Raw genomic sequence first — 25113 nt, forward strand, 5'->3', positions numbered from 1 at the left:
ATTTTGTAGAGATTATTCTGGTAAGTTTGAATTCTCATTTCCACTCGCGTTGTTATGTTTCTGTGAAGTTAAATGTGTTGAAAAGAACACCTTTATTTAGCCAGAGTTCCTCCAGATTGTAAAAGGTATTGAATAAATCCATATTTAGAAAAAGTAGTACGCTAAGTAGGAGCAAACAACAGCATACACTTGGGTAATGCACACTTCGAATTAACGATTGGAAAGGGTACAGAAAGATTCTTGTCCTTACAAAGTTTACATCGATCAAAAGGTCCATGATTATAATGGTATTAACATGGAAAAGGAAAGAGGGCTACATACAAAGCACCCGACAATTGTTGTATAAATTGATGGAAATGTCAAGTAATATTATATGAATACAATACTGATGTACATAACGAACATGTATAAAATATAATATTGTGTTTCCGAGCTAAGTGGACAGATATGTAGTGCCTCAAGAATTTCGGGGTAAATTCTAGAGACCTCATATTTCCACCGTCTCGAATATGCGCTATTTTAGAGATGAGTGTGTCTACTGCACCACAATTACGTGTGCAGGACGGACGTGTATCGGACAGATGATCGGCGCAGGCAGGTAGTCACTGAGCCCGCCTGAGAAGTTACACGTACAGCTCGAGGAATAAATGCGCTGTACTCCGTGTGACGTCAAACATTATTGTGCGAACATTTGAATGTTGTTGAAAGAAGAGAAGACACAATTACTTATTCATTCATTGTCTTGTTAAACTTGGACAGATTTGTAGACTGTATTTATGGAAAAATGAATGAGATAGTTTCTGATGGACTTGTGAAAAATGTTTTAGTAGTATGAAAACTGTTGTGTGTGATGAAAATACAGTGAGATTGAGTTCAAAGTATTCTCGACTGTATGGAGTTATTTTAAAAGTATAAAAAATCCCTCCACAGTAGCATCTTATCCTCGAAGAAGAAGTTGTGCAGGACATTGCAGCCGGCTATCCTGAAAAGAAGATCAGCGAAGCAACTCCAAGTAAGTTCGATAGCCAAGGGGGAGTGTGAGTCTTGCACACTAGTACCACACTGCCACCCTTAATCACCGGAGTATGCCTGAATCCTGCCTACTGAAACAAATTATGTATCCCCAGCTAAAGGGGTCAAAGAAAACTAGGAAGACTACAGAAATGAGACAAAGATTTACTAAGGGAAAACATGAAAAGTTGTCAAACTGCAACTGATAATGGGGAATCTACTGCACTTAATCGCCAAGTATGGCATCACAATGTTTGGGAAGGTATTTAGCACTTCGAGCAACTGTGGTGGAAAACAGAAATTAACAATTGCAATGCTAGGAACCAATGGCATCTCCTGAAGATAAGCAATGCTACACATCCCATCCCCGCCAGAACAAATGTGTGTCAACGATGAGGAAAACTCTGCAACTCCAGGCTTAGTCTCTAAGATCCCATAGAAAGAAGACAATCATATTCATCAGCCCATCAGTATTTATTGCTTACCACTGTCAGAAGCAGTGACTTTTCACAAAAAATGCAACAATTTACTAAATAACTTGTTATAATAAAGCCTGAAGTTTAAAACAACAGCGCTCAAGTGAATGTCCTGAAACCCTCTGAATGATCCTTGGTTGCCCAAGAGCGCATCCTGTGTGTGATACCTGGAACGAGCCCCAACTTGTCCATCTTTGTTCAAGATTACACCTGTAGCAATATTGAGTACCAGAATGGATTTTCACTCTGCAGCAGAGTGTTTGCTGATATTAAACTTCCTGGAATATTAAAACTGTGTGCCAGATTGGAAGCCAAACCAAGGCTCTTTCCCTTTCACGGGTAAGTGCTCTATCAACTGAGCTACCGAGCATGACTCGTAACCCGTTTTAACCTCCCAAAAAGTTTTAGATCAGCACACAATGAAAATTCATCCTGGAAATTATACCCCAGGTCGTGGCTAAGCCACATCTCCACAATATCCTTCCTTCCAGGAGTGCTGTTCTGCAAGATTTGTGGGAGAACTTTTTGTAAAGTTTGGACAGTAGGTGCTGAGCTGCTGGCATAATAAAAGCTGCGAGAATGAGTCATGCTTGGGTAGCTCAGTTGGTAAAGCACTTGCCCACAGAAGGCAAATGTCCTTCAATTCAAGTCCTGGCCCGGCACCCAGTTGTAATCTAGCAGAAAGTTTCAATGTTAAGTGCACTTGTGACATCATTTTTAACCTACAAAAAGGCTTACCTTAAGTTCTTAGTCTGGCAAAAACTGCAGCAAAAAGAGATAATTATACCTGTTAAGTCCAGCTTTGAAACCTGGAGCAGCTTTCTCAAAAGCACAAGTGTTCTCAATTTTAAGATAACAACATAGGAAACAGTCACTGAACATTTATTTTCAGAGAATCAGGGTTAATATCCATACATTCAGTTTTTATTCTCCTGAACTCTAATTCTTTGTAATGGTTTCACATAGGAAATCTTGTTTTACATATAATATGTGATAAACAGTTTACATTATTTCACCGATAGTGTAAATTTCTATCCTGCTGTGCGAACATTGCCAGTATCCTCCGCACACATACTGTCATTTCAGCACAAAAGATGGCACCCAATTACAGGTAAAACTTCCTCCTTGAAGCCTCCAATGTGTGCCGGCGACCAGTCTTGTCCCACTCAAACTCTCCAGTCTTCGTGTCGAAGGTGCCATGCTGCAACCACCGTAGTCGTAGAGTGAAACGGGGACCTAACTCACGTAGGGACACCTTCTGGGCAGACTTGTACTGGTACATGTGGTGCCGAAAGAAAATGTAGTCTCTCTGGTTGTGAAAAGTGACGACACGCCTGCCTTTGAATTCTGGGTCTGGATTGAATAGCACACCCAGGATGTTGGCAACAGTGTGGCCCAGGCGAGTGGTGAAATTGTTCAGTATTACCTGCAAGTCACCACACAATACAGTCAACACAGAGATAGGTAAATGTTAAAGCAGCAAGCAAAGGAAAGGAAGCTAATGAGAGAAAAATACAAGTTGATCAGTACACGTAGAGCATTCTACTCTTGTCCAAACTATGCATCTCTACCTCTTTGCACTTTTACCTTGCCCTTTAAATATTTCTCAATCTATGAGCTTACCTTGCTACTCCTGTCTTCCATTTTTCATTATACTCTGTCAACCTCACTGATCTATTATTTTCTTTGACTTTTCTCCCACTTCTACCTTACCTTTACATTATTTCTTTTTCCTGTTCACAATTTCTTTCTTGTGTCTTTGTTGTAGTTTTATTAAGTCTGAACGTGGTCCAATGTGTCTCCCCACACTAGTCTATCATAAGCAACTGCAACCTACATCTGTTTCAACCCCTTACTGTATTTGAGCATTTGTCTCCCACAACAATTCTTACCAATCCCACACTTACCTCCATTACCAAACTGACGATTCCTTGATTCCTCACGATGTGTCCTATCAACCAATTCCTTCTTGTAGTAGGTTGTACCATAAATTTCTTTTTTCCCCCAAACCAGTTCATTAACCTCTCAATAGTGATTCAATCTACCATCTAATCTTTAGCATTTTCCAACAGTACAACATTTCAATAGCTTGTACTTTCTTGTTGTCTGAATTCTATTTAGTGTCCCCACTTCACTTCCATTCAAGGCTACACTTTAGATAAAATATCTTCAGAGAAGACTTTCCAACACTTAAATTTATATTCAATGCTACAAATTTCTCTTCTTCAGAAAATACTTTATCTTGTTGTTACCAGTCTCCATTTATATTCTCTCTACTTCAGCTATCAGTTATTTTGCTGCTCAAATAGCAAAACTCTTTTACTAGTTTTAGTGCCTCATCCCCTAATTCATGGAAACTACTTTTCTTTCATATTTACCCATCTGACTTAAGAGTGATGAGAGAGATGATTTGTATCCCCTGTCACACTCCTTACCCCTCCTCCCTCCCTCCCCCCCCTCCCCCCCACCACTCTCTCTCTCTCTCTCTCTCTCTCTCTCTCTCTCTCTCTCTCTCTCTCTCTCTCTCTCTCTCATATTAATATGTTAGCAGAAAGTGCATCGACTGATATTTACAGAAATAAATGTAGCATGTGGGTGTTAAACACAATGGTGACCAAATGTGATATAATTGGATAGATAAAAAATCTACTCACCAAGCAACTCATGAAAAAACGAGTGTAACAGTTTTGGAAATGTATATTCATCTGAGTGTATTTCAAATCTCATTCGGTGCAGTCTCCAATAGTCGGTTTTTCCTTCTCATTCCATCTGGTACGTCTCCCCTGACCCAGGATTCTGGGTGACTTTTGAATATCCCTCCCCCTTTCCTAAATCTCACCAGTTCTTTTCCTTCATTCCTCCTCCTTCCCCTTCAACTATTCTGTAAGAAGAAAGAGCCAGTGGCTCTGAAAGCTTGCACATTTCTATAACTTTTAAATGTGTTTTCTCCCACTGCTGCTTGGAGTATATTTTTATCCATCCAGTTATCATATACATGCAAAAATTGATTATTTTAGTCAATATTAATGTAAGAATTTTACAAAGTGTGACTTACTTCTGGCTTATGCTGTGATATTTCCTTATAGTTGCGCTTGAGGTCTGTGGTTAACTTTACATTGCTAAGCTTGAAATTTGCAGTTGGGCCATCTGGTAAGTGAACAACCAGTAGGCCATTTGGCTGCCGCTGATCCTCGTTGATTACTACCAGATCTGAGAAGCCTTCTCGTTTGCAACTCTCAACCATCTTCTTCACACCAGATCGATTACGGTATCGAGTGATCTGTTATGAAAGCAAATTAACTTCTAATGTGAGACAAGCTACATACACCTGTTGGCTCTAGTACATAACAGGTAACAATTTAAATACCTTGTTTAATGTACAGCACAGCTATCAAAGAAATTAATACAATGTTGGAAAATGTTAGGCAGAACCCAAACAACAGTAATAGTAAAATATACAATCATACAAACCACACTGAGAAAGCATGTAGCAGATAATCAAATACAGTAGGTGCTCGAAACCTCTTTTCATACATGTTGAGGATAAAACACATGAATTATTTGCACATACTTGTGTATTACAACATTACATTTACATTTCTTCTAGCTGACACTCTGAATTTGATCTTTTGTCAGTATACAGGAAAATGAAAGAAACAGGGAGAGAGAGAGAGAGAGAGAGAGAGTACAACAGAAGGACACTGAAGGAACTAAGAGTAGAGTTTACTGTCCAGTGAACACAAAAACTACTAGAGACAGGGCACTATCTCAGTTGGAGAAGGAATTCCATGATCTAACAAATTCCACATTCTTTAACATTTCTGGCAGCCAGATTCCAGTTTTTCTAGTATCATACACTAGTAACACAAAGTTTCTTTTCTGGTTCATATATTGCTGTTTTTACTTTTGGGCTTTCAATCTGAATTAGATTACACGGTTCATCCAGGAACAACTGCGTTAGAAAAATCACAAAAGGCTTCTGCCATACAGACAAATAACAATGATAAGTGTGTGATTGTCACAATAAAAATGTGTTGCTATAAGCTATGCACAATCCCTATTTAATGGAAAATACAAGCAAAAACATATGTAATTGTCATACAAAATTAAAAATTGTAATGTTCACCAATACACTGAATGAAATATGTATAAGCGAAGGAAATTAAATGTACAATACAATGTTTATACAATAATTCATGGCAATGAATTTCATCAGTTCTTGAAAAACCACAGGTGTGTAACAGCAAGTAAAAACTCATCAAAAAATTGAAATTGGTGTCTAGGTATAAGGCAACAGCTATTTTCCAACATGCTACAACAACAAATTATATGTCAAAACATGCATTTCTGAGAGATCTTTTCTTTGTGCTCACCTACAAAAAAGCAAAAATTTATGAACATGGTGAATTAAACCAAAAACGGTGAAAGGCACCAGACTCTAAAGCCGCATATACACTGAGCTTGAAACACATTTATGAAACATGTTTCAGGTTACTTGATGTGGAAACATGTTTCCATGAATGATAACATATGTCCATAACAGTGTTGGTGTAGATCAAAAGAAACAATGTTTCAGGTGAGCTACCGCATGTCACTGCTGCACAGTGCTAGTGTATATTTATATGTCGCACTGTGTAGTCTGTTATAAAGAGTTGTTAGGTTTTTTATTTTCCCTTGTTGTGTTAAGTTTCTCCAGGGGACGGGGGTTATGCAGTGAACGAGACTGCGAGCCATTGAGTTGTTGTCATTGTACAAGGCTAAGGGCTGCTTGTGGAATACATGAAGCAAGCAGTACAAGAAAAGCAACAAAACACAAGACCCTCTGCGGACAACTGCTGCTACATTTGGTAGAATACTGACAAAGACTGTGTAGAAAAGAAAATAAGGTCATTTGTCATATCTTGCTTTGAAATGCGAAATGAATACTCAAGGCTCTGGAATGAAACTCGTGTTGCCAAAAAACTAAGATTAGCAGCATGTCTAGTTGTAACTGCTTGCTGAAATTTCTGTCTATTTTTAAGAAAGGTTGATACCATATTTGCCAGAAATTCCGAATCATTAGATGACATCTGAGTGAAATTATGGAAATTACAACTGTCTTCCGTATTCAGTTCCTACATGAGCAAGTTTCCCCACCAGTTCTTCTATAGTATGTTTTCCCTCACCAATGACAATGAGTGTATGCAAACCAACAAATTGATTTCAATCAGTAACTAATGTGATGTTATCAACCATTACCAACTTCTATACAAACTCTCCCTCATCAAAATATTACCATAGTTTTAAAACCAATTACGAAATTCTTTGATAAACACAACCACCTCCTGTAAAACTCCGAAACACTGAAAAATGGCTGCATGGCCTGCAGGCCAAAAGTCATGATAAACAAAATGTAAAGAAAGAAAGAAAGATGGAGATGCCTTTCAATTCTGTTTTCATGAACCTTCAAGTATTAAAAATGCAGCACCACATATTACAGCTCCCTCATCTCGGGACATGACATGGCAGACAATACAAAAACAATACAACTAACAATGTTGCAGATGATGCAAATACACTGAGAACTGGTTGTTTCTTGTATCTGTGGCAGCAAAGTTGGAAACAGATGTGAAACACTGCAGGAAACAATATTTCCAACTGAAACACATTTTCAGTGGCAGTGTGGATGCAGCTTAACACGTGGGAGGTGTGTGTTTTCCTTGTGTAGCCGGCAGCACTACAGCACACACTGGTGATGAGAGCACAGTGACCTCCAGTGTATTGCTTGAAAACATTTACTTGTTCAATGTACTGAGTAGTCAAAATGGAGCATTCTGCGCAGTATTGCCAACACACACCATTTAAACTTCAAACTTGTCTCTTGTTGTAGTGTAAACACACAAGTTTTCCTTCACAAGTGGTACTTACTTATACCAATGAATATAACAAAGTCAAGCCTGCTGTGATTTCAGTGTTTCTCTGTTCCAGCAGTCCATCACATTTATAACAATCTGTCTGCCATCACAATGCATTAAAAACTATTGAGGACTGCAACAAAGACAAACAAGTTATCACACAAATGTTCACTGAAAACGTTTTCTTAATTGTCATGCCACACATAGCAAATGGAGTAGCCTACGTTGCCTGCAGTCGGTGGAGGCACGATACATTCCAGATTCTGTCAAGACTCCAGGGAGAACTCCTCCAAGTAAATGAATGCACTGTAGTGGAGGGTTTGCTATAAACTGATCACATCAGCTGTACTTTAGAACAAGCCACCCAATAAGCTTGCGGTTCATCGCTCTATATGCAAGAAGCCACAGCATTAGTGCGATGTCACCATGTTACACCGCAAGTGGAAAACAAACACCCTAGATGTTACAAATATCAGAGATGATGTAATCCAGCATTTTTCCACCATATTTCACAGTTTACACTTTATTTCACAATATGAACTCTTAAATTTTTGCTGTTATTGAGGAGAATGACAGAACCGTCAAAACTGTGTGTTTTACAGTATAATTTGTGGCAAATAGTGAGTAGGGAAATGCCTCAGTTACTTCGTACATCATTGCAAAAGTGATAGTCTTTTCAACTACATACCCTACAGTATTAACAGTCGCAACTCACATTTTTTTCCTAATGGGCCTATTATAGGAGATAAAATTTTCAAATTCCATTTTTGTTTGTTTATGTCCTTGCGATTTGGTTATGTCAGTTGATGTTATGCATGTTGGTAAAACTGCTACCTAGCAGGAGAAGAAATTCTTGCACCGATTTTGGTTTATAGCTTCTGTGCTTGTTCATAACCTAGTGCTTTAAGAATTTTGAATGTTTCATTGGCTAAGATCTGTAAACTTACTATGTGTGTCAGAGTGGTGTGGAGGTTGCGCTGGCTGTTGGGTGACATAACAAGTCACCAGCCAATAAGAGCTCACTAGCTGGAAATGGTCTTTTACTTGATTCTGAGGGAGTGAGAGTCAGTGTTTGAATTTAAAAGGCCGATCATCACTCTTGTTGCTAAATACCATTCATCAGAAATACATTAAAAAAGACGAGACTGATTTATAAGTCATACAAGGAAAGTGGGTAGCTGGGCACCTTTATCACATATTTGCTTGGTCCAGAACACTTTGTTTCGACTGTCCTGTTTTTCAATTGCTGCCACAACCTAGGAGTAGCTGTATTATAATCATGTGGTGAAGCTAAATGTTGCAAGTTCTGTTGGCATTGCCAATCATGTATTATGTCAGCGTTTCCTCTCTCCCATCTCCGCAATGGCCTAAAATATCCCTTAACTCCATCACCACTCACAGTGCAAACCGACTGTCGTTTGTGCCACATCTAACACATTCAGTCACGTCAATAGGAAATAAACGGGATGAAGTCAAGAGAGACATCATGTAAGAATGTAGAATCGAGGAAAAAAAACATAAAATCATGGAATTTTCAACATTGATCTTATGGGTTTTTCACAGGGACTATGAATTTATGGTGTAGAATTGCAAAAAACATAAGATCGGGGAATGAAAAATCAAAGTTCCACCATAGTGTTATTTCTGGTGCCACAACAAATATGATAATGAACTAAGGTCAAGCAAAGGGACTTCCAAGTTTAACTTTTGCAGTACATTGTGTGCTTGATCGGATGTAAGCCCAACACTTTGCCTTTCACAAAAGCTGACACCTACAAGGGTATAGTAAAAGTATCAGTAACATGATAGTCTACTAAGAAACCAATGAAATAGGAACTGTTACAGTAGCAGTTAGAAAGTGAAAACCATTGCTGACACTATATTGTTAAAATTTTATTTCTCCAAGAAAGCAAAAGAAATAAATCTTTCTTCCAAAGAAACACTGTAAAAGTGAGGAATGGTTAACATGTAAAAGTAATTCAAGAATGGAGAAATCTCTCAAAACTCCATGTCAGGATTGATACAAGATAGAGGAAAGGCAGCCCATGTCCAAATAGTAGAGTTCTACTACTAATAATAATCTCTTGTTGTTAATCATTAGAACATGATCATTAGAATTTGTAAGAAATGACAAGATATGCTTGCAAGGATTCAGGAGGAAAATTCTATTTTCAATGTATCAGTGATGTGTCATTTGCATTCAATAGTGAAACATGTTTCAACACCACTGAAATAGATTGTATTTAATAAATCTGACAACATTGTTGTTGTGTAAAATAACTATTTAGTCTCTCTGTTTTGTAATTAATTCCAAACAGCTATATTTGATGAAGTTCACTTACTACAATTGATTTCAAAGTTCTGGCGGCATCATCATCAGGCACTAGTCATTGGTGCTTCTAATCATAATAAAACATGAATATAATCAATATGGCTGTTTGGAATTAATTTAAAAAAAAAAAAAAAGAGAATAAATAATTTTTATCTGCAAAAATAGTAATTTAGTTGACGTCCCCATTTCTTCAGCAAAATGCAAGATGGAAGATTGACAATATCAGGGGCTTCAGGCACTTCCTCAAATCTTGCCCAAGCATTTTCACTGACATTCTATACAATGTTAACTCTGATTTGCATAGAAAATCAATGACAGATAATGAAAATAATTAATACTATAATATCAGTCCTTTGGGAAGGACACTTCTCAAATAAAATATATTTGTCAAATAGAGACAACAATAGAGAAGTAGTTAACTTGTACAGACAAGGGCAAGGAAGTAAAAGGGAAAAGTTAGCATTAGCGATAACGAAAGAAAGCAATGAATGCAAAGATAGAGAGGGAGGGAGGGGAATGTGTAGAAATGAGGAAATCTAAGTTGAGTGAGGGCAGAGATAATCATTCATTGGGCAAGAGAAAGATAGCAAAAATTTACTGAGAGGAAAGCCCTGCCAATGATAACAAGAAAAGATTCAGATTCCTCTTGAATGCAGCATTGTTTTGGGTCTGACACAGACTACTGAGTCATAAGTTCCCAGAGGATTGAATTGGAGAACGGATAGGAGAAAAATTTCTTTCATGAAGATACTTGAGGTTTTTTTTCTGTAATCATTGGCAGAACTTTCCTCTCAGTACTGTAAATCCTAACTGTCCTCCTCTCAAATAATGAACCAGTATCTCTACTCTCATCCACCCCAACTACGCTTACGAAAGACTAATGTCAGGGTTGCCACAAGTTTCCCCATGTGAAATTCCCTAACATTTCCCTGATTTAGACAAGTTTTAGCACTTTTCTCTGACAATTTTTGAGATCTCCAGGGTAAGTGAAGACATAAGTTGACAAAAAATAATATAAGGACTTTTGTATTTCTAAACATGTGAACAAAAATCTTAAGTACTAACATCAACATCTTGTGTAATGAACTGCTTTTAGATGGACACAGCAAGCCAAATGGTATATATGTCTAAGACCACTGATGTTATTTTATTTCAATAAAAAGAAACACATTTGGTGACAAAAAACACACATTTTGCCGGAGTCGCAAGACAGATTTAAAATACCTTCACTGCTTTCAGAAATAATCTCAGAAAAAGTAGGCCTCTTGAAAGAAATGTATAAGATGTGGAAGAGTTGGGTAAACCAACACTGATGGTGGCCGCAAATAAAATGCTGGGTCTACTAAGTTCTGTTATTGTTGGTTATTACCCACAGTGTTATGTCTATTATTCTATAGGTACTGTGTGATTTTTCTTTCAAGAAATACATGAATAAATAGTGTACAAACTGCCACTAACAGCCACAATTTTCTTCTTCTTATCATCCAAACTTTCTAATATATAAACTTCTTTTGAAGTGCCAAAATGTTCTAGAATAAATAAAATGCCACACTGTACAATGTACTTGTGGTGAGACAGTTGCAATTCCGTGGCCTCTGGCCTGCCGAGGAGCGCCACAGTCCTGGGTCCATGGATAAACCATGAAAATCCGCCACATTACGCCACACACACACACACACACACACACACACAGACAGACAGACCCAGCCTGTGGTCAGATCAGTGAGACTAGATCTGACAGGCAGGGCCCGCACATTAGTGGGAAACTATGGGCTTCATATTGGCAGGTCCGATCTGTTAGAGATACCCACAGAAATGGCCTGCGGTTTTGGCCCGTCACAGAAGTCCACTTGTGTGAACAGCTATTCATGTGTCACAAACACCATGTTGATGAAACGAGACCGCGTTGATCACCCACACAACAAATAACATGTGCAAATACTCTGAGAATCAAGACTAATGAGGATATGTAGCAACTCACTGTAAAGGCGACCAATGAGCCACAGACAGGCACATAAAAAAGACAATCACACTCTCACAACTAAATTCTTGGCTATAGCCTTTGTCAGAAAATGAGAGCGCACACACATTCACTTAGACACAGCTCACGCACACACGACCTTAGTCTCTGGCTGCTGTGTCAACAAGCTCTGAGAATCACATCTAAACAAACCCCTCCTGATGTCGCCCTGCCTCTCATCAGCAGCTGCTGGGCTAACAGCAAGTAGTGGTGGTAGCACTGACTGCAAGCTGAGGGGAGGGGAGGGAAGGGGAGAAGCAGTAAGAACGAGTCAGAGAGTATCACACGTACTCAGCTAAGCCCAGCAGCAACGAAGCATGACATCTCAGTAAACAAACAATTTCATGCTACTGAGACAAAACGAGATTTTTCCAGTGGGTTTATTTTTTTCCAAATTTCTCTGATATTTCCATTATATGTTTGAAATTCCCTGATTTTCATAACTTGTGGCAACCATGAACATTATCAAACAACCGGATTTATTTATTTATTTTATGGGCCTCTAGATCTGGTATTTGGAGGACATTGAACCAGTTCTTAAGTGGTGCAAACATTCGTTGCACTAAAAAACAATTTTTTCAATTAAAAATAATATTACATAATACCACATTTTCTCTTCTTCCCATGACTATTGAGAACATTTTACAAATACAGCATCAAAAGGTAATACAATTCTGGTTTTCTAGATACACTTCCACAATCGTACAATATTATACTAAAGAGTTTGCCTCTTTAGCAAACTGGTCAGCATGTCTGACTGCCAGGCAGTGGGCCCAGGTTCTATTCCCTGCTACGTCAGAGGTTTACTCCATTCAGGTCTGGGTGTTGTGTTGTCATCACCATTTCATCATCAACAATATGCAAGTTGCCCAATGTAGTTTCAATGTAAAAGACTTGCAACTGGGTGACCGAAATTTCCCAGGTCAGGACTCCCAGCTATCAATGCCACACAATCACTCATTTATTACACTGAAGATTAGAATTTAATTTCATCTGTAATTATGTATGTAGCTTGGTAATATGTTATACAGTAGTTACGCCTTTTTGGAATAGTGCTGGATTTGTATGCTAAACATACACATAATTTGTCTGTCTTCTATAATAGCTATGAAGGATTCATTACAGAAGGTACAAAGATCACTACTGTTCAATTTCTCTTATATAATAATTAATTTTTTTAATTTGTACATACAAGGAAATGACACAATTTTACTTTCTCTAAATAGATGCCTGCATGACATTCTTTGAATTACTTTTAGTATTTTCCTAATTAACACTTTCTGTTGTATGTATATACCTAGAAATTTTTACAATCTGTTTTGAAGATTGACTGTTTGTTCAGTACAATGTAGGAATTAGCTCATGTCGTATTGTGTGGTGAATATGTCCAGTGCAACAGTTTTTTTCCAAGTTTATAAATAAATCATTTGCCTCAAAATACTCTCTCCGTTACTGTTTTGATGTTTTCTTCCAATATTTCTTTCATATATACTGTTAATAAGATTACAGTAATCTGCAATTTACATGTTAATTTCTTGTCCAGCATGTGGAGCATATTGACACAGGTTTCACAACATTAGTATTGATTTTGAATCAAATGCCAGTGTTAGTAGCACTTTTCTTATTATTTTACAGACAGTGACCAGTCTCAACCACTAAGGCCATTATTCATCAGCTACACTGTATGTCAGGTATCCTGAAAGGACACACAATGGCATATCAGTCATGGTTTTTAAAATAAAAAGTGCAACTGGTGCTGACATGTTATTCGAAATCATTTACATATATTAAAAACAGGATAGGAGCCAATATGGACCGGGGGGACACATTGCGTTCTATTGCTAATAGAGCTGATTGATGAGTTTAACTGCCACATTTTCTTCAAGTGTCATCTCTTGCACCATTTACTTTGATGGGGCTAGGATTTAATCGTCATGTGCTGCTCACCTTATACCTACACTTCCTATCTCCTAAGTAGCTTATCATGGCTGAATGTTTCAATAGCCTTTGGAACATCCAGAAATATGCTCAAAACATGATCCAATCTAATGCCTGCAGTGCTTCATGAGGAAAAGGAAAAACAGTTGCTTGAGTTCAATGAGTCCTTCTAAATCCACATTGGGATTCTACTAATAAGTTGTGCTTATGTAAGAAATCTGACAGTCTTTTATAAAAATGTTTTCAAGTGGTTTGGAAAGAGTGACAACAACAAAACTCATAATTTACCACTACCTTCCAGCTTCCTTTTTTATGAGATAGTTTCACTATTACAAATTTTAAGCAGCTGAAATATTCCAGTAGAGAAGGACAAGTTTATAAGATTTCACAGTTTATGCCTGCACATTTTTTATAACCATATATTGTATATAATCTATTCTTGTGGCGTATTTAGTTTCTAGTAGTTTAATTTCATGCTGTGCTTACTGTACATCTATTGTCATGAGAAATTGTGTGTTATGTAGTCATTTCATTTTTGTCCTCAGATGTGTGTAATTTTTATAAGCGATAGTCTGCTCAACGAGCATTTCAGCCTGCAGTGTAACCACCTTGCTGGGGATGATAACTGTCAAATAAAAGTAATATCTTGAAGTTGAACAGGAGTAATTTTGATAAAAAACACCAAAGGTTGGCAAGAACTTAACTCCTTTTTGTTGTTCTGTTGCAGTTGATTCTTCCTGCAAATTTCTTAAGTGATGATGGGCCAGAGAACTCTGTGATTCTCTAATAATGTGAAAAGTCAAAATTTCAGGTATTGTATTGGCTCTGCTGCGCGATTTCTCGCAGCTCTTATAAAATCTAGAAAATAATTTGAACATTGTTGCATATAGTAATTTTGTTAATTACAACCACAGAAGTTGTTCAAAATTATAGAAAATGTTGTCAGTCTGTGGTTACAACTGAAATACACGGAATAGTATACAAAGTCACAAACATATCTGTCATTTTCATGGAAAGATACATGAAATTATGCAAATAAACAATGCTGATTACATTTTTGTTAACTGAACTGAAACTATATCATCCCAAGTATTCCTACCATGCTTCCTCCTCCAAATATGAGTACATTATTTTTTAGTGTAGACAGAATTTCAATATATAATCCAGTAGCCTAAATAAACACTTTGTTTACATTGTCAACCAGTTTCTTATTGTGAATTATAGTAATTACAAAATAATTAGATGCCATTATGTAAAACAATAGCATAGCAAGTTGACAGCATGATAATCGGAATTGTTACAGGTTTCGAGCATTATAAAATATGGTATATTTGGTACTTCTTTTGTTAAACAATCGTTTATAAATGAAAAGTTGTAACTGCAATCAAATGAATCTATGATATATGTTCCTACCACTGGATGGACATAATATTAGCCAACACTTTGCCATGAAGTTGTTGAGAATCACACTACACAGCTCGAAAGGTGAAATTACATATATGGTTCCCACCCAATGACTTAACAGTTAATCAAGAGATCCAAATTAGCTTCAAAAGCATATGAAAAATGGGCTGTTACATTTTAAGCCACAGTTACAAGACAACTGTTACACACATTAGCTAAACCTATTGGGCTGCTGGCAAGTTGTGAATTTTCATGTAACTGAATATTTTTACTGTTCTTTTTTATATTCCAAACAGCTTTCATTTTATGAATTTCTTATCAAGCTAACTGTTCCAGCATTTTGGCACCTTTTATTTTCCCTTAGCACTGCATTATAATTTCTAAAATATTTATGATTTTAGAAACCCTAGGGAGGAATTGCTTCTGAGCATATGATTTTTTTTCTTTTTTTCCCTAAAGTGATCCAGATGTTTCTGTGTCTTAAGCAAGCATTCATGGGTGGTTCAGGTCTTATGAACTTCTCATTATTTCTGCAATATGAAACTATGCAGAAATTCAGCATAACTGATGACTGGACTACGTTTTGTGACAAGTTAAAACTGCATGTCTGGTCAGGCCTTTAACTTGAATATCCACTCTTCATAGGCACTCGTTTCATTAACTAACACTGCAGTGCAAGCCACACTGAGAAATTCTTCCAATTTAATTTCTCTATAAAATTGTAAGGAATGGAAGTGGCCCAGCAGCAAGTTTTGAGCTGGTGTGTAAAGTATACTCAAGCAGATCTGATAGTATGGCACTTCCTACTGAAGCCATTGCCCCCATGGGTGGGCACACATGTGATCTCTCACTCACCAGGGCTGATAAATTATCATCGTCACAGCAAAATTAGATTAATTAGAAATTAAAAAGCCCTTACAGCTAGAAATGATATGAATTAATTTTGAGAATGCTTTTACTGGAGGTTTTGTGCGCATTGCAAGGGCAGACAAGAGATACCAAAGAGGCACTAATGATCCTCTCCAATGAGATATTTTCTGTAAGTTTGGTCGGTCATAATTGCCGTTAAGCCAGAAGTTGATAATTTTTAATCAACATCGCATTTTCAATTGTAAGAGAGCCCTTCATGCGAAGTTTGAAAGGTCCTTTGCACATGAATATACCAGAGAAGTGCCAGAGAAGCAGTTCTGGCTGTTAGAAGTCAGTGTTTGGTAACCCTTCACAACTAAGGCTGGTATTACACTATCATATTTCTTTGTCAAAATTGATATGCGAAATATTTATGTCAAAGAAATTTGATGGTGTAATAGGGAACTTTGTCAAATCTCGCCTGTCATCAAATAAATATTATCAAATCTAGGGCCTCGCTGTAGATATGACCATAAAAGTAGCTTGTCTTCTGTTCACTGCAATGTGAAATGTTACCACTTGGAGTGCTAGCTTCGTTGCAGTGTTCTGTCACCAGTAGTGTGTTTGTAAAGATGGCTGCGAAGTTTAATTTGTGTGTGCTGTCAACTATAAAATTAATAGAAATGTATGAAGCTGATGAGGCGCTTTACAACGTGAGGCACCCTGAGAACAAAAATTTATTAAGAAGACTGGAGAGAGCCATGAGATATGGCCCAGGTGCACTGCTGACGACGTAAAAAAGAAAATTAAGGGCCCCGCTCACAGTACTCTCACGAGAAAGCAAAAGTTCATATCATGAACTTTCACTTTCTCATGAGAGTAGCTTTTACATCCAGTCTTCTTAATCTATTTTTGTACTCAGAATGCCTCACAATGTAAAGCACCTCATCAGCTTCATACATTTCCATTAATTTTGTAGTTGTGAGACACAAAATGTAATTATTACTTTGATCTACAATAAAAATAGTTCTTATTGCACATAAAGTGTACTGAGCTTTTATTTACTTTCAGATATTGGTCCTTACTGCTTTATAAATTGCTTCACACTTTTCTGACTATTATTTATTATTTTAGTTAATGTGCACTGTAGTATTTGAGTGCTGTACTGTTGTAAGCTAGAGTAAAACTCTCCTGTAGCAAGAAATCAGTGTGTTACTGTGAGCCTGTCTTCTGCAGATATAGCAGTTCTTAAGTGAGTATTGTGCTTTGTGATATGACGAGAGACTGCACTGAGCAAATACTGAAATGTCATCCATTTTTAAGTAATTTATGTACAACTTGACGTCCTCTACTAGAAGCTCACATAACAAATTTTGTTGAATGCTTTTATCATCTTGCCATAAAACCCACGGCTTCACCCACATGTTTCTTTTTTTCCCCCTGTTTCCCTTCCAAATGCGCACACAGTGCAATTGTGGTACACGCAACAACTGAGCATAATAACAAGTTGTTGTTGTCAGCCATCTTGAACTTTGACAAAAATATGGTGACTGTGTAATACCCCTTTGTAGCACCATGTCAAATATCTTTCTCAAACAAATTTGATGAATATTTGATCATATCTTTGTCAAAGAAATATGATAGTGTAATACCGGCCTAAGCAACCTGCCCAAAAGTGTGAACATCAGCATAATTAGGTTGGCTATGAAAGATACTCCCCTCTGAGCAGCCTTATTCTTTGAAACCCAAATTGTTAAATAACCCCCATGGCAAGAGCTCTGCCTCGCTGGAATATGAGTTTACTCCTATCAAGATACATTTTCCGGGCTGGTTCAATCAGTTTCCAGGTACCACATATTCCTACCTTTTAAAAGCTATGTTGAGGCAGTTTAACTATGTGCTGCAGGCACCATAAGGTTTGACAAAAGACTGTCAGTTAGTTAGAGAAAAAGGTAATGATCTTGATGCTCACTAGTTATGATGATCAGATCAAATGGAATTACAATGCCAACTTGAAATTACAATCACACTCAGTCCACTGATGCATCCACACCGCTGTTAAATTAACCTGCCACCGCCATGTGCCATCGATAGCATGTCTCTAATGTACATCTTCTCAATTACACATTTTATTCCTTTATTCCCTGTCCTCTGTTTACTTATGTAGCCTTGATTGACTGAGCACTGTCTACTGTCCCAGTAATAATTTTCACGTATCCAGGCACTTTTGGCACCTCTATCAGTGCCTTTTTACCCTTTTCAAACAGTGAGTTTCATTGTTAAAAGTTTGTAGGAATGCAGATATTTAATAAGTTGGTGATTGACTCTTATGTAAGCAGAATTGTGCTATTCACTCTGTCCAGTCTACACACTGATTCTCAAGACAATGTCAAATCATAAAATTAGCACATCACAAATCACATAGAAAAACAAAGAATACCCTACAAACTCATGCACATGCCCAAAAATCATACTGTCAGATCTAGACCTTTCAAACAAAAGGGAAAAATCAGTGGAAAGAATTAAAATAAATCACAGATAGCTAGGGCTGGATGATTACTGGAATAAAACAGAAAATGCACTCTGTTAAAATTCGGCGTACAGTGGTTAGCACACCACAGACACCCCAAACTACGGAGTCCCCTCACTGGAGGAGTAAGCCATGCTTTAAGGGACAGTGCCCAATTCACAAGCGGGTCAGGGCCACTTCATCCCATGAGAGTGATTGTCATGAGAAACAACACAGCCACATAATTGGCTTCACCACCTGCAGTCCTTCACTAGCAACCACTCTTCTTCCCACAATTGCACGGATTTCCAACTCACAGCGAAACAACAGCGTGCAGAGAAGGACACACTGTTTAACATCATGTTTCCTGCAGGCCTCCTTGGTGGCATTGTCTGCTTTTTCATTTCCTCAAATTCTCACGTGCCCAAGTACCCAGTGCAATGACACCTGCTTCACCTGCTGCTGTAAGACATACAGCTGGTTGTGTATTAACAAGGCAACTTTCCCTTGAGGGTACATGTGCTGCAACAACTGTAGTGCACTAAGGGAATCAGATAAGTGGAAAATCCAATGCCCTGAAAATGCCTCATCTGCTCTGGTGTCTTCAGGATCGCATGGAGCTCTGCAGTAAATATATTGCATTCACAAGGAAGGCAGATCCTGAAGCCAAGCTCAGGGAACATTACTGAACAGCCAAGTAAGTCCCCTTGTTTGGAGCCATCAACGTACAGAACTTTACATGATGCCAATTCAAAATGTTAAAAAACAGAGATTCAAGCATAAAACCTGAAGTGCAGTCTTTCTTTTAATGTATAAGTCTAAGATAATTTGTGCCTCTCTAGAACCTGGGCATAAAACATTAAAACCAGCTGCACCCATCCCCGAAAGGCAATCCTTTGTGTGAATCCCATGAGGCCTCTTATCACTCATTGATTATGAAAAAGCCTGATGGCCAGGCAACAGTGTGGTATGCCACTGTGTATAACATTGTGTTTTATAGGTCTGTCGCACTCTGAGAAGTCCTCACCATGTGTGGGGTGGCGACTCACTAGCCTGAGCACCAAGGCACAGTATGGTACTGGTACTAAAAGTCCCAATGGCAAGCTGAATTCTTTTATCACGCACTATGTCCAATAATTTCAAATAAGATAGTCATGCAGATCTGTACATCATGTACCCATCATCAAGATGAGATCACATGAAGGCCCCGTAATACTGGACCAGACAAGTTCGATCCTTCCACCCCTGAATAGTGTTTTAAAATACTGACTGCTTTTAGGGGCTGTCTTTTCAGATCCCTAAGGTGTGGCAACCATTTAAGTTCAAAGTCCAAAGTGAAGCCCAAATATTCCACCGAGTCTTTAAAATTAATAACTGCCCTCACCTGTAACTCAGTCAAGTCTAAAATTTAACCTAACTGGGTAAGAAGAGCACATCAAAGACTTCTTGATGGAGAAATTAAGACCCCTGTTCTCCTTACATTACTCCCACCATCGAATAGTTAGTTGCAAGTGGCAAGTAGTTGTTGCAAGACACAAGGAGGAACAAAGGACAGAGACACTATTCGAGTTTAGGGGCTACACAAAGTGAGCTGAGGCATGACTGGAATTTGGACTGAGGTGGGAGACGTGCTAGGGCATTCTGTGCAGTTGTGCAAACCCATTGTGCCAGCATGGTGTAGAGATCAACACATATGCCTATTAACCACAGACCTGGGTTCAAATGCCGGCCATGGTACAAATTTTCATTCACTGCTTCAGTCCGCATATGTTCTCCTGATCAAAGAAATCAGACAGGATGTCACTAACTTATTTATCTAAAATAGCTCAGTGAGAGGAAAAAACTTATACAGATGGGAAGACCTCATCAAAAACTGCATTCATTGAGCTGTCTTAGGCCTCCTGGATTCCAAAAGCTGTATCCAGTACCTAAAAACAGTGCAGGTACACTTGCTATATAGCCACTTCCTGGATCGGCAGGCGTAGTGATATCTCTTGACCCCACATTGTAAACAACTAGAGAGCTACCTGATTTTTAAGGTCCAGACAAAGCAGTGTTTGACCATCTGGTCCAAGGTCTTTTCCATACAATGAGGGCAACATTACAAAAACTACGCCAGTATGTGTGGTCCTTCCATAGTTTTAAAAGTGGAATTAAAACTGCTCTCACCATATGTCATAAAAGGGTCCCGACATCCAAATAAGGTTAAAAATGTTGAGGGTTTCTTTGCTCTGCCCTGTGACATGTTGTCACATACTATGTTGTTGTTGTGGTCTTCAGTCCTGAGACTGGTTTGATGCTGCTCTCCATGCTACTCTATCCTGTGCAAGCTTCTTCATCTCCCAGTACCTACTGCAGCCTACATCCTTCTGAATCTGCTTAGTGTATTCATCTCTTGGTCTCCCTCTACGATTTTTACCCTCCACGCTGCCCTAAAATGCTAAATTTGTGATCCCTTGATGCCTCAGAACATGGCCTACCAACCGATCCCTTCTTCTTGTCAAGTTGTGCCACAAACTCCTCCCCAATTCTATTCAATACCTCCTCATTAGTGATGTGATCTACCCATCTAATCTTCAGCATTCTTCTGTAGCACCACATTTCGAAAGCTTCTATTCTCTTCTTGTCCAAACTATTTATCGTCCATGTTTCACTTCCATACATGGCTACACTCCATACAAATACTTTCAGAAACGACTTTCTGAGACTTAAATCTATACTCTATGTTAACAAATTTCCTTGATATTGCCAGTCTACATTTTATATCCTCTCTACTTCGACCATCATCAGTTATTTTGCTCCCTAAATAGCAAAACTCCTTTACGTATCTCATTTCCTAATCTAATTCCCTCAGCATCACCCGACTTAATTCGACTACATTCCATTATCCTCGTTTTGCTTTTGTTGATGTTCATCTTATATCCTCCTTTCAAGACATTGTCCATTCCGTTCAACTGCTCTCCCAAGTCCTTTGCTGTCTCTGACAGAATTACAATGTCATCGGCGAACCTCAAAGTTTTTATTTCTTCTCTATGGATTTCAATACCTACTCCGAACTTTTCTTTTGTTTCCTTCACTGCTTGCTCAATATACAGATTGAATAACATTGGGGAGAGGCTACAACCCCGTCTCACTCCCTTCCCAACCACTGCTTCCCTTTCATACCCCTCGACTCTTATAACTGCCATCTGGTTTCTATACAAATTGTAAATAGCCTTTCGTTCCCTGTATTTTACCCCTGCCACCTTTAGAATTTGAAAGAGAGTACTCCAGTCAGCATTGTAAAAAGCTTTCTCTATGTCTACAAATGCTAGAAATGTAGGTTTGCCTTTCCTTAATCTTTATTCTAAGATAAGTCGTAAGGTCAGTATTGCCTCACGTGTTCCAACATTTCTACGGAATCCAAACTGATCTTCCTCGAGGTCGGCTTTTATCAGTTTTTCCATTCATCTGTAAAGAATTCGCGTTAGTATTTTGCGACTGTTACTTATTAAACTGATAGTTCGGTAATTTTCACGTCTGTCAACACCTGCTTTCTTTGGGATTGGAATTATTATATTCTTCTTGAAGTCTGAGGGTATTTCACCTGTCTCATACATCTTGCTCACCAGATGGTAGAGTTTTGTCAGGACTGGCTCTCCCAAGGCCGTTAGTAGTTCTAATGGAATGTTGTCTACTCCTGGGGCCTTGTTTCGACTCAGGTCTTTCAGTGCTCTGTCAAACTCTTCACGCAGTATCCTATCTCCCATTTCGTCTTCATCTACATTCTCTTCTATTTCCAGGACATTGTCCTCAAGTACGTCGCCCTTGTATAGACCCTCTATATACTCCTTCCACCTTTCTGCTGTCCCTCCTTTGCTTAGAACTGGGTTTTTATCTGAGCTCTTGATATTCATACAAGTGGTTCTCTTTTCTCCAAAGGTCTCTTTAATTTTCCTGTAGGCAGTATCTATCTTACCCCTAGTGAGATAAGCCTCTACATCGTTACATTTGTCCTCTAGCCATCCCTGCTTAGCCATTTTGCACTTCCTTTCGGTCTCATTTTTGAGACGTTTGTATTCCTTTTTGCCTGCTTCATTTACTGCATTTTTATATTTTCTCCTTTCATCAATTAAATTCAATATTTCTTCTGTTACCCAAGGATTTCTACTAGCCCTCGTCTTTTTACATACTATAATGGACCCTATCTTCAGTAGGTGATGTTTCATGAGCTACAAATAATGCAGAATCCAGCTCCCACAGGGAGAAGGAGCTGTTGCATTAATCAGTCCTGGAACTGGTACCAACTGCCACTTTCAGTACACATCTTGTAGGTATCAGAAAGCTGAATCCTGACTGTCAGTGGTGGTAAATGTGGCAAAACAGGCTGTCATCGTCTGGGCAATGTCTTGCTTGTTGATTGAGACTACCATGCTTCATTACAGCAGTCACTGTGGTCTCCCTTTTTTCCCAGAAATCCTCCTTATAGTCTCCCCTATGGCTGAATAGTTACTGGGACAGTTTATGGTGGGCAGACACTGTTGCCACAACCTCTTTTTACTGTTTCTAATAGTCTGACACCATTTTGCCCTGACTACTCAAAATGCTGTACGACTCCCTGCACTTGGCCGGCACTGAATCTACATAGAGCTTCCCACCTGTTCTTGAATACAGACTGGCATTTGTTGTTCCACCAAAGGACAGATGTCCTTTCCGAAGAGAATACCAAGTGATCTATAGCAGTGAATGACCCTGTTGCAGTGCCGAAGTGTGTGCTCTGCTCCGTGTTTAACAAACACACAAAACGACATGAGAAGGTTAGCTCCCAGTTGCTTTAGCCCTGGGGCAGGTGGCTGCAGAGCCCAAAGCACATTGTGTACATTAACCCTTCGAATGTCAAGTTAACTATCTCACACCCACACACTCCCAGTGCACAAATTCGTCAATACTTCGTTTAGTTTCAACTACCCTATAAATTCGCTGTTAGATGGTGCTAATGACTTCATAACACACTCTTGTGTTGTGTTTTGTACTTACAAAGATGCCAAGAACCAAGAACATAAGAATGAAATCGCAAGATGTGTCTTAGGATACTGTGTTGTTCAGTGGGTATGATGAAATATCAACAAAGTTAATTAAAGGATGTGATTCTGAGCTAAGTAACATATTAAGCTATCTGTGTAACCAGTCGTTTATCAGTGGAATATTTCCTGAGTGGCTGAAATATGCTGAAGTTAAGCCACTGTTTAAGAAGGGAGATAAAGAAATAGCATCAAATTTCCGTCCAATTTCACTGTTGCCAGCATTCTCAAAAATTTTCGAAAAAGAAATGTACAGTCGTCTTTATAACCATCTTATCTCAAATAACATACTGTCAAAGTCACAGTTTGGATTTCTAAAAGGTTCTGATATTGAGAAGGCTCTACACTTACAGTGAAAATGTGCTTAATTCATTAGACAAAAAACTGCAGGCAATTGGTATATTTTGTGATCTGTCAAAGGCATTTGACTGTGTAAATCACAATATCCTTTTAAGTAAATTAGAATATTATAGTGTAACAGGAAATGCTGCAAAATGGTTCAAATCTTATATCTCTGGCAGGAAACAAAGGGTGTTATTAGGAAAGAGACATGTATCACACTATCAGGCATCATCCAACTGGGAACTAATTACATGTGGGGTCCCACAAGGTTCCATTTTAGGCCCCTTACTTTTTCTTGTGTATATCAATAACCTTTCATCAGTAACATTACCAGAAGCCAAGTTCATTTTGTTTGCCGATGATACAAACATTGCAATAAATAGCAAATCAAATGTAGTCTTAGAAAGGTCAGCTAATAAAATATTTGTGGACATTAATCACTGGTTCCTAGCCAATTCTTTGTCACTAAACATTGAAAAAACACACTACATGCAGTTCAGAACTTGTAAGGGGTGTCCCAAGAGTATATGTCTAACATGTGATGACAAGAAGATAGAAGAAGTGGACAGTGTTAAATTCTTGGGATTACAGCTTGATAATAAATTCAACTGGGAGGAGCACACCACAGAACTGCTGAAGCGTCTTAACAAATCTCTGTTTGCAATGCGAATTTTGTCAGACATGGGGGATATAAAAATGAAAAAGCTGGCATATTATGCTTACTTTCATTCCATAATGTCATATGGGATTATTTTTTGGGGTAATTCATCAAGCCAAGCTAAAGTTTTCCAGGCACAAAAACGTGCAGTAAGAGTTATATGTAGTGTGAACTCAAGAACATCCTGCAGAAGCCTGTTTAGGGAACCAGGGATACTAACTACTGCTTCCCAATATTCCTTAATGAAATTTGTCATTAAAAATATATAACTTTTTCAAACCAACAGCTCAATTCATGGAATCAATACTAGAAATAAGAATAATCTTCACAAGGATTTAAAGTCACTTAGTCTTGTACAAAAAGATGTGCATTATTCAGGAACACACATTTTCAATAACTCGCCAGCAGCCATAAAAAGCTTAACAACCAATGAAATTCAGTTTAAGAGAAGCCTAAAGGATTTATTGGTGGCCAATTCCTTCTACTCCATTGATGAATTTCTTAGTAAAACCAACTGATTTGTATATAAGTACAACATAACTTCTGCACAATTTCAGTGCAATAATGTGTTCCATGAAAATGTGTGTGTGTGTGTGTGTGTGTGTGTAAGTATAATCTAA

At 38.2% G+C, this 25113-nt stretch overlaps 1 protein-coding gene across 3 annotated transcripts in view; it reads right to left on the reverse strand.

Annotated features, from left to right (window-relative positions):
- Window positions 1-2353: 2353 nt before the first annotated feature.
- The window catches only part of LOC124544831 (probable ribosome production factor 1), a 53609-nt gene continuing 30849 nt past the window's right edge, over window positions 2354-25113 (reverse strand). For all 3 annotated transcript variants that reach the window (XM_047123528.1, XM_047123529.1, XM_047123530.1), the window contains exons 4-5: window positions 4543-4767; window positions 2354-2913 (exon numbers count right to left, since the gene is read on the reverse strand). In XM_047123528.1, the coding sequence (XP_046979484.1) occupies window positions 2593-2913; window positions 4543-4767 (546 nt within the window). In that variant the 3' untranslated portion in view covers window positions 2354-2592. The remainder of the gene's footprint in view (window positions 2914-4542; window positions 4768-25113) is intronic.

This window comes from Schistocerca americana, chromosome 8 (assembly GCF_021461395.2).
Source record: "Schistocerca americana isolate TAMUIC-IGC-003095 chromosome 8, iqSchAmer2.1, whole genome shotgun sequence".
NCBI classification, from domain to species: domain Eukaryota; kingdom Metazoa; phylum Arthropoda; class Insecta; order Orthoptera; family Acrididae; genus Schistocerca; species Schistocerca americana.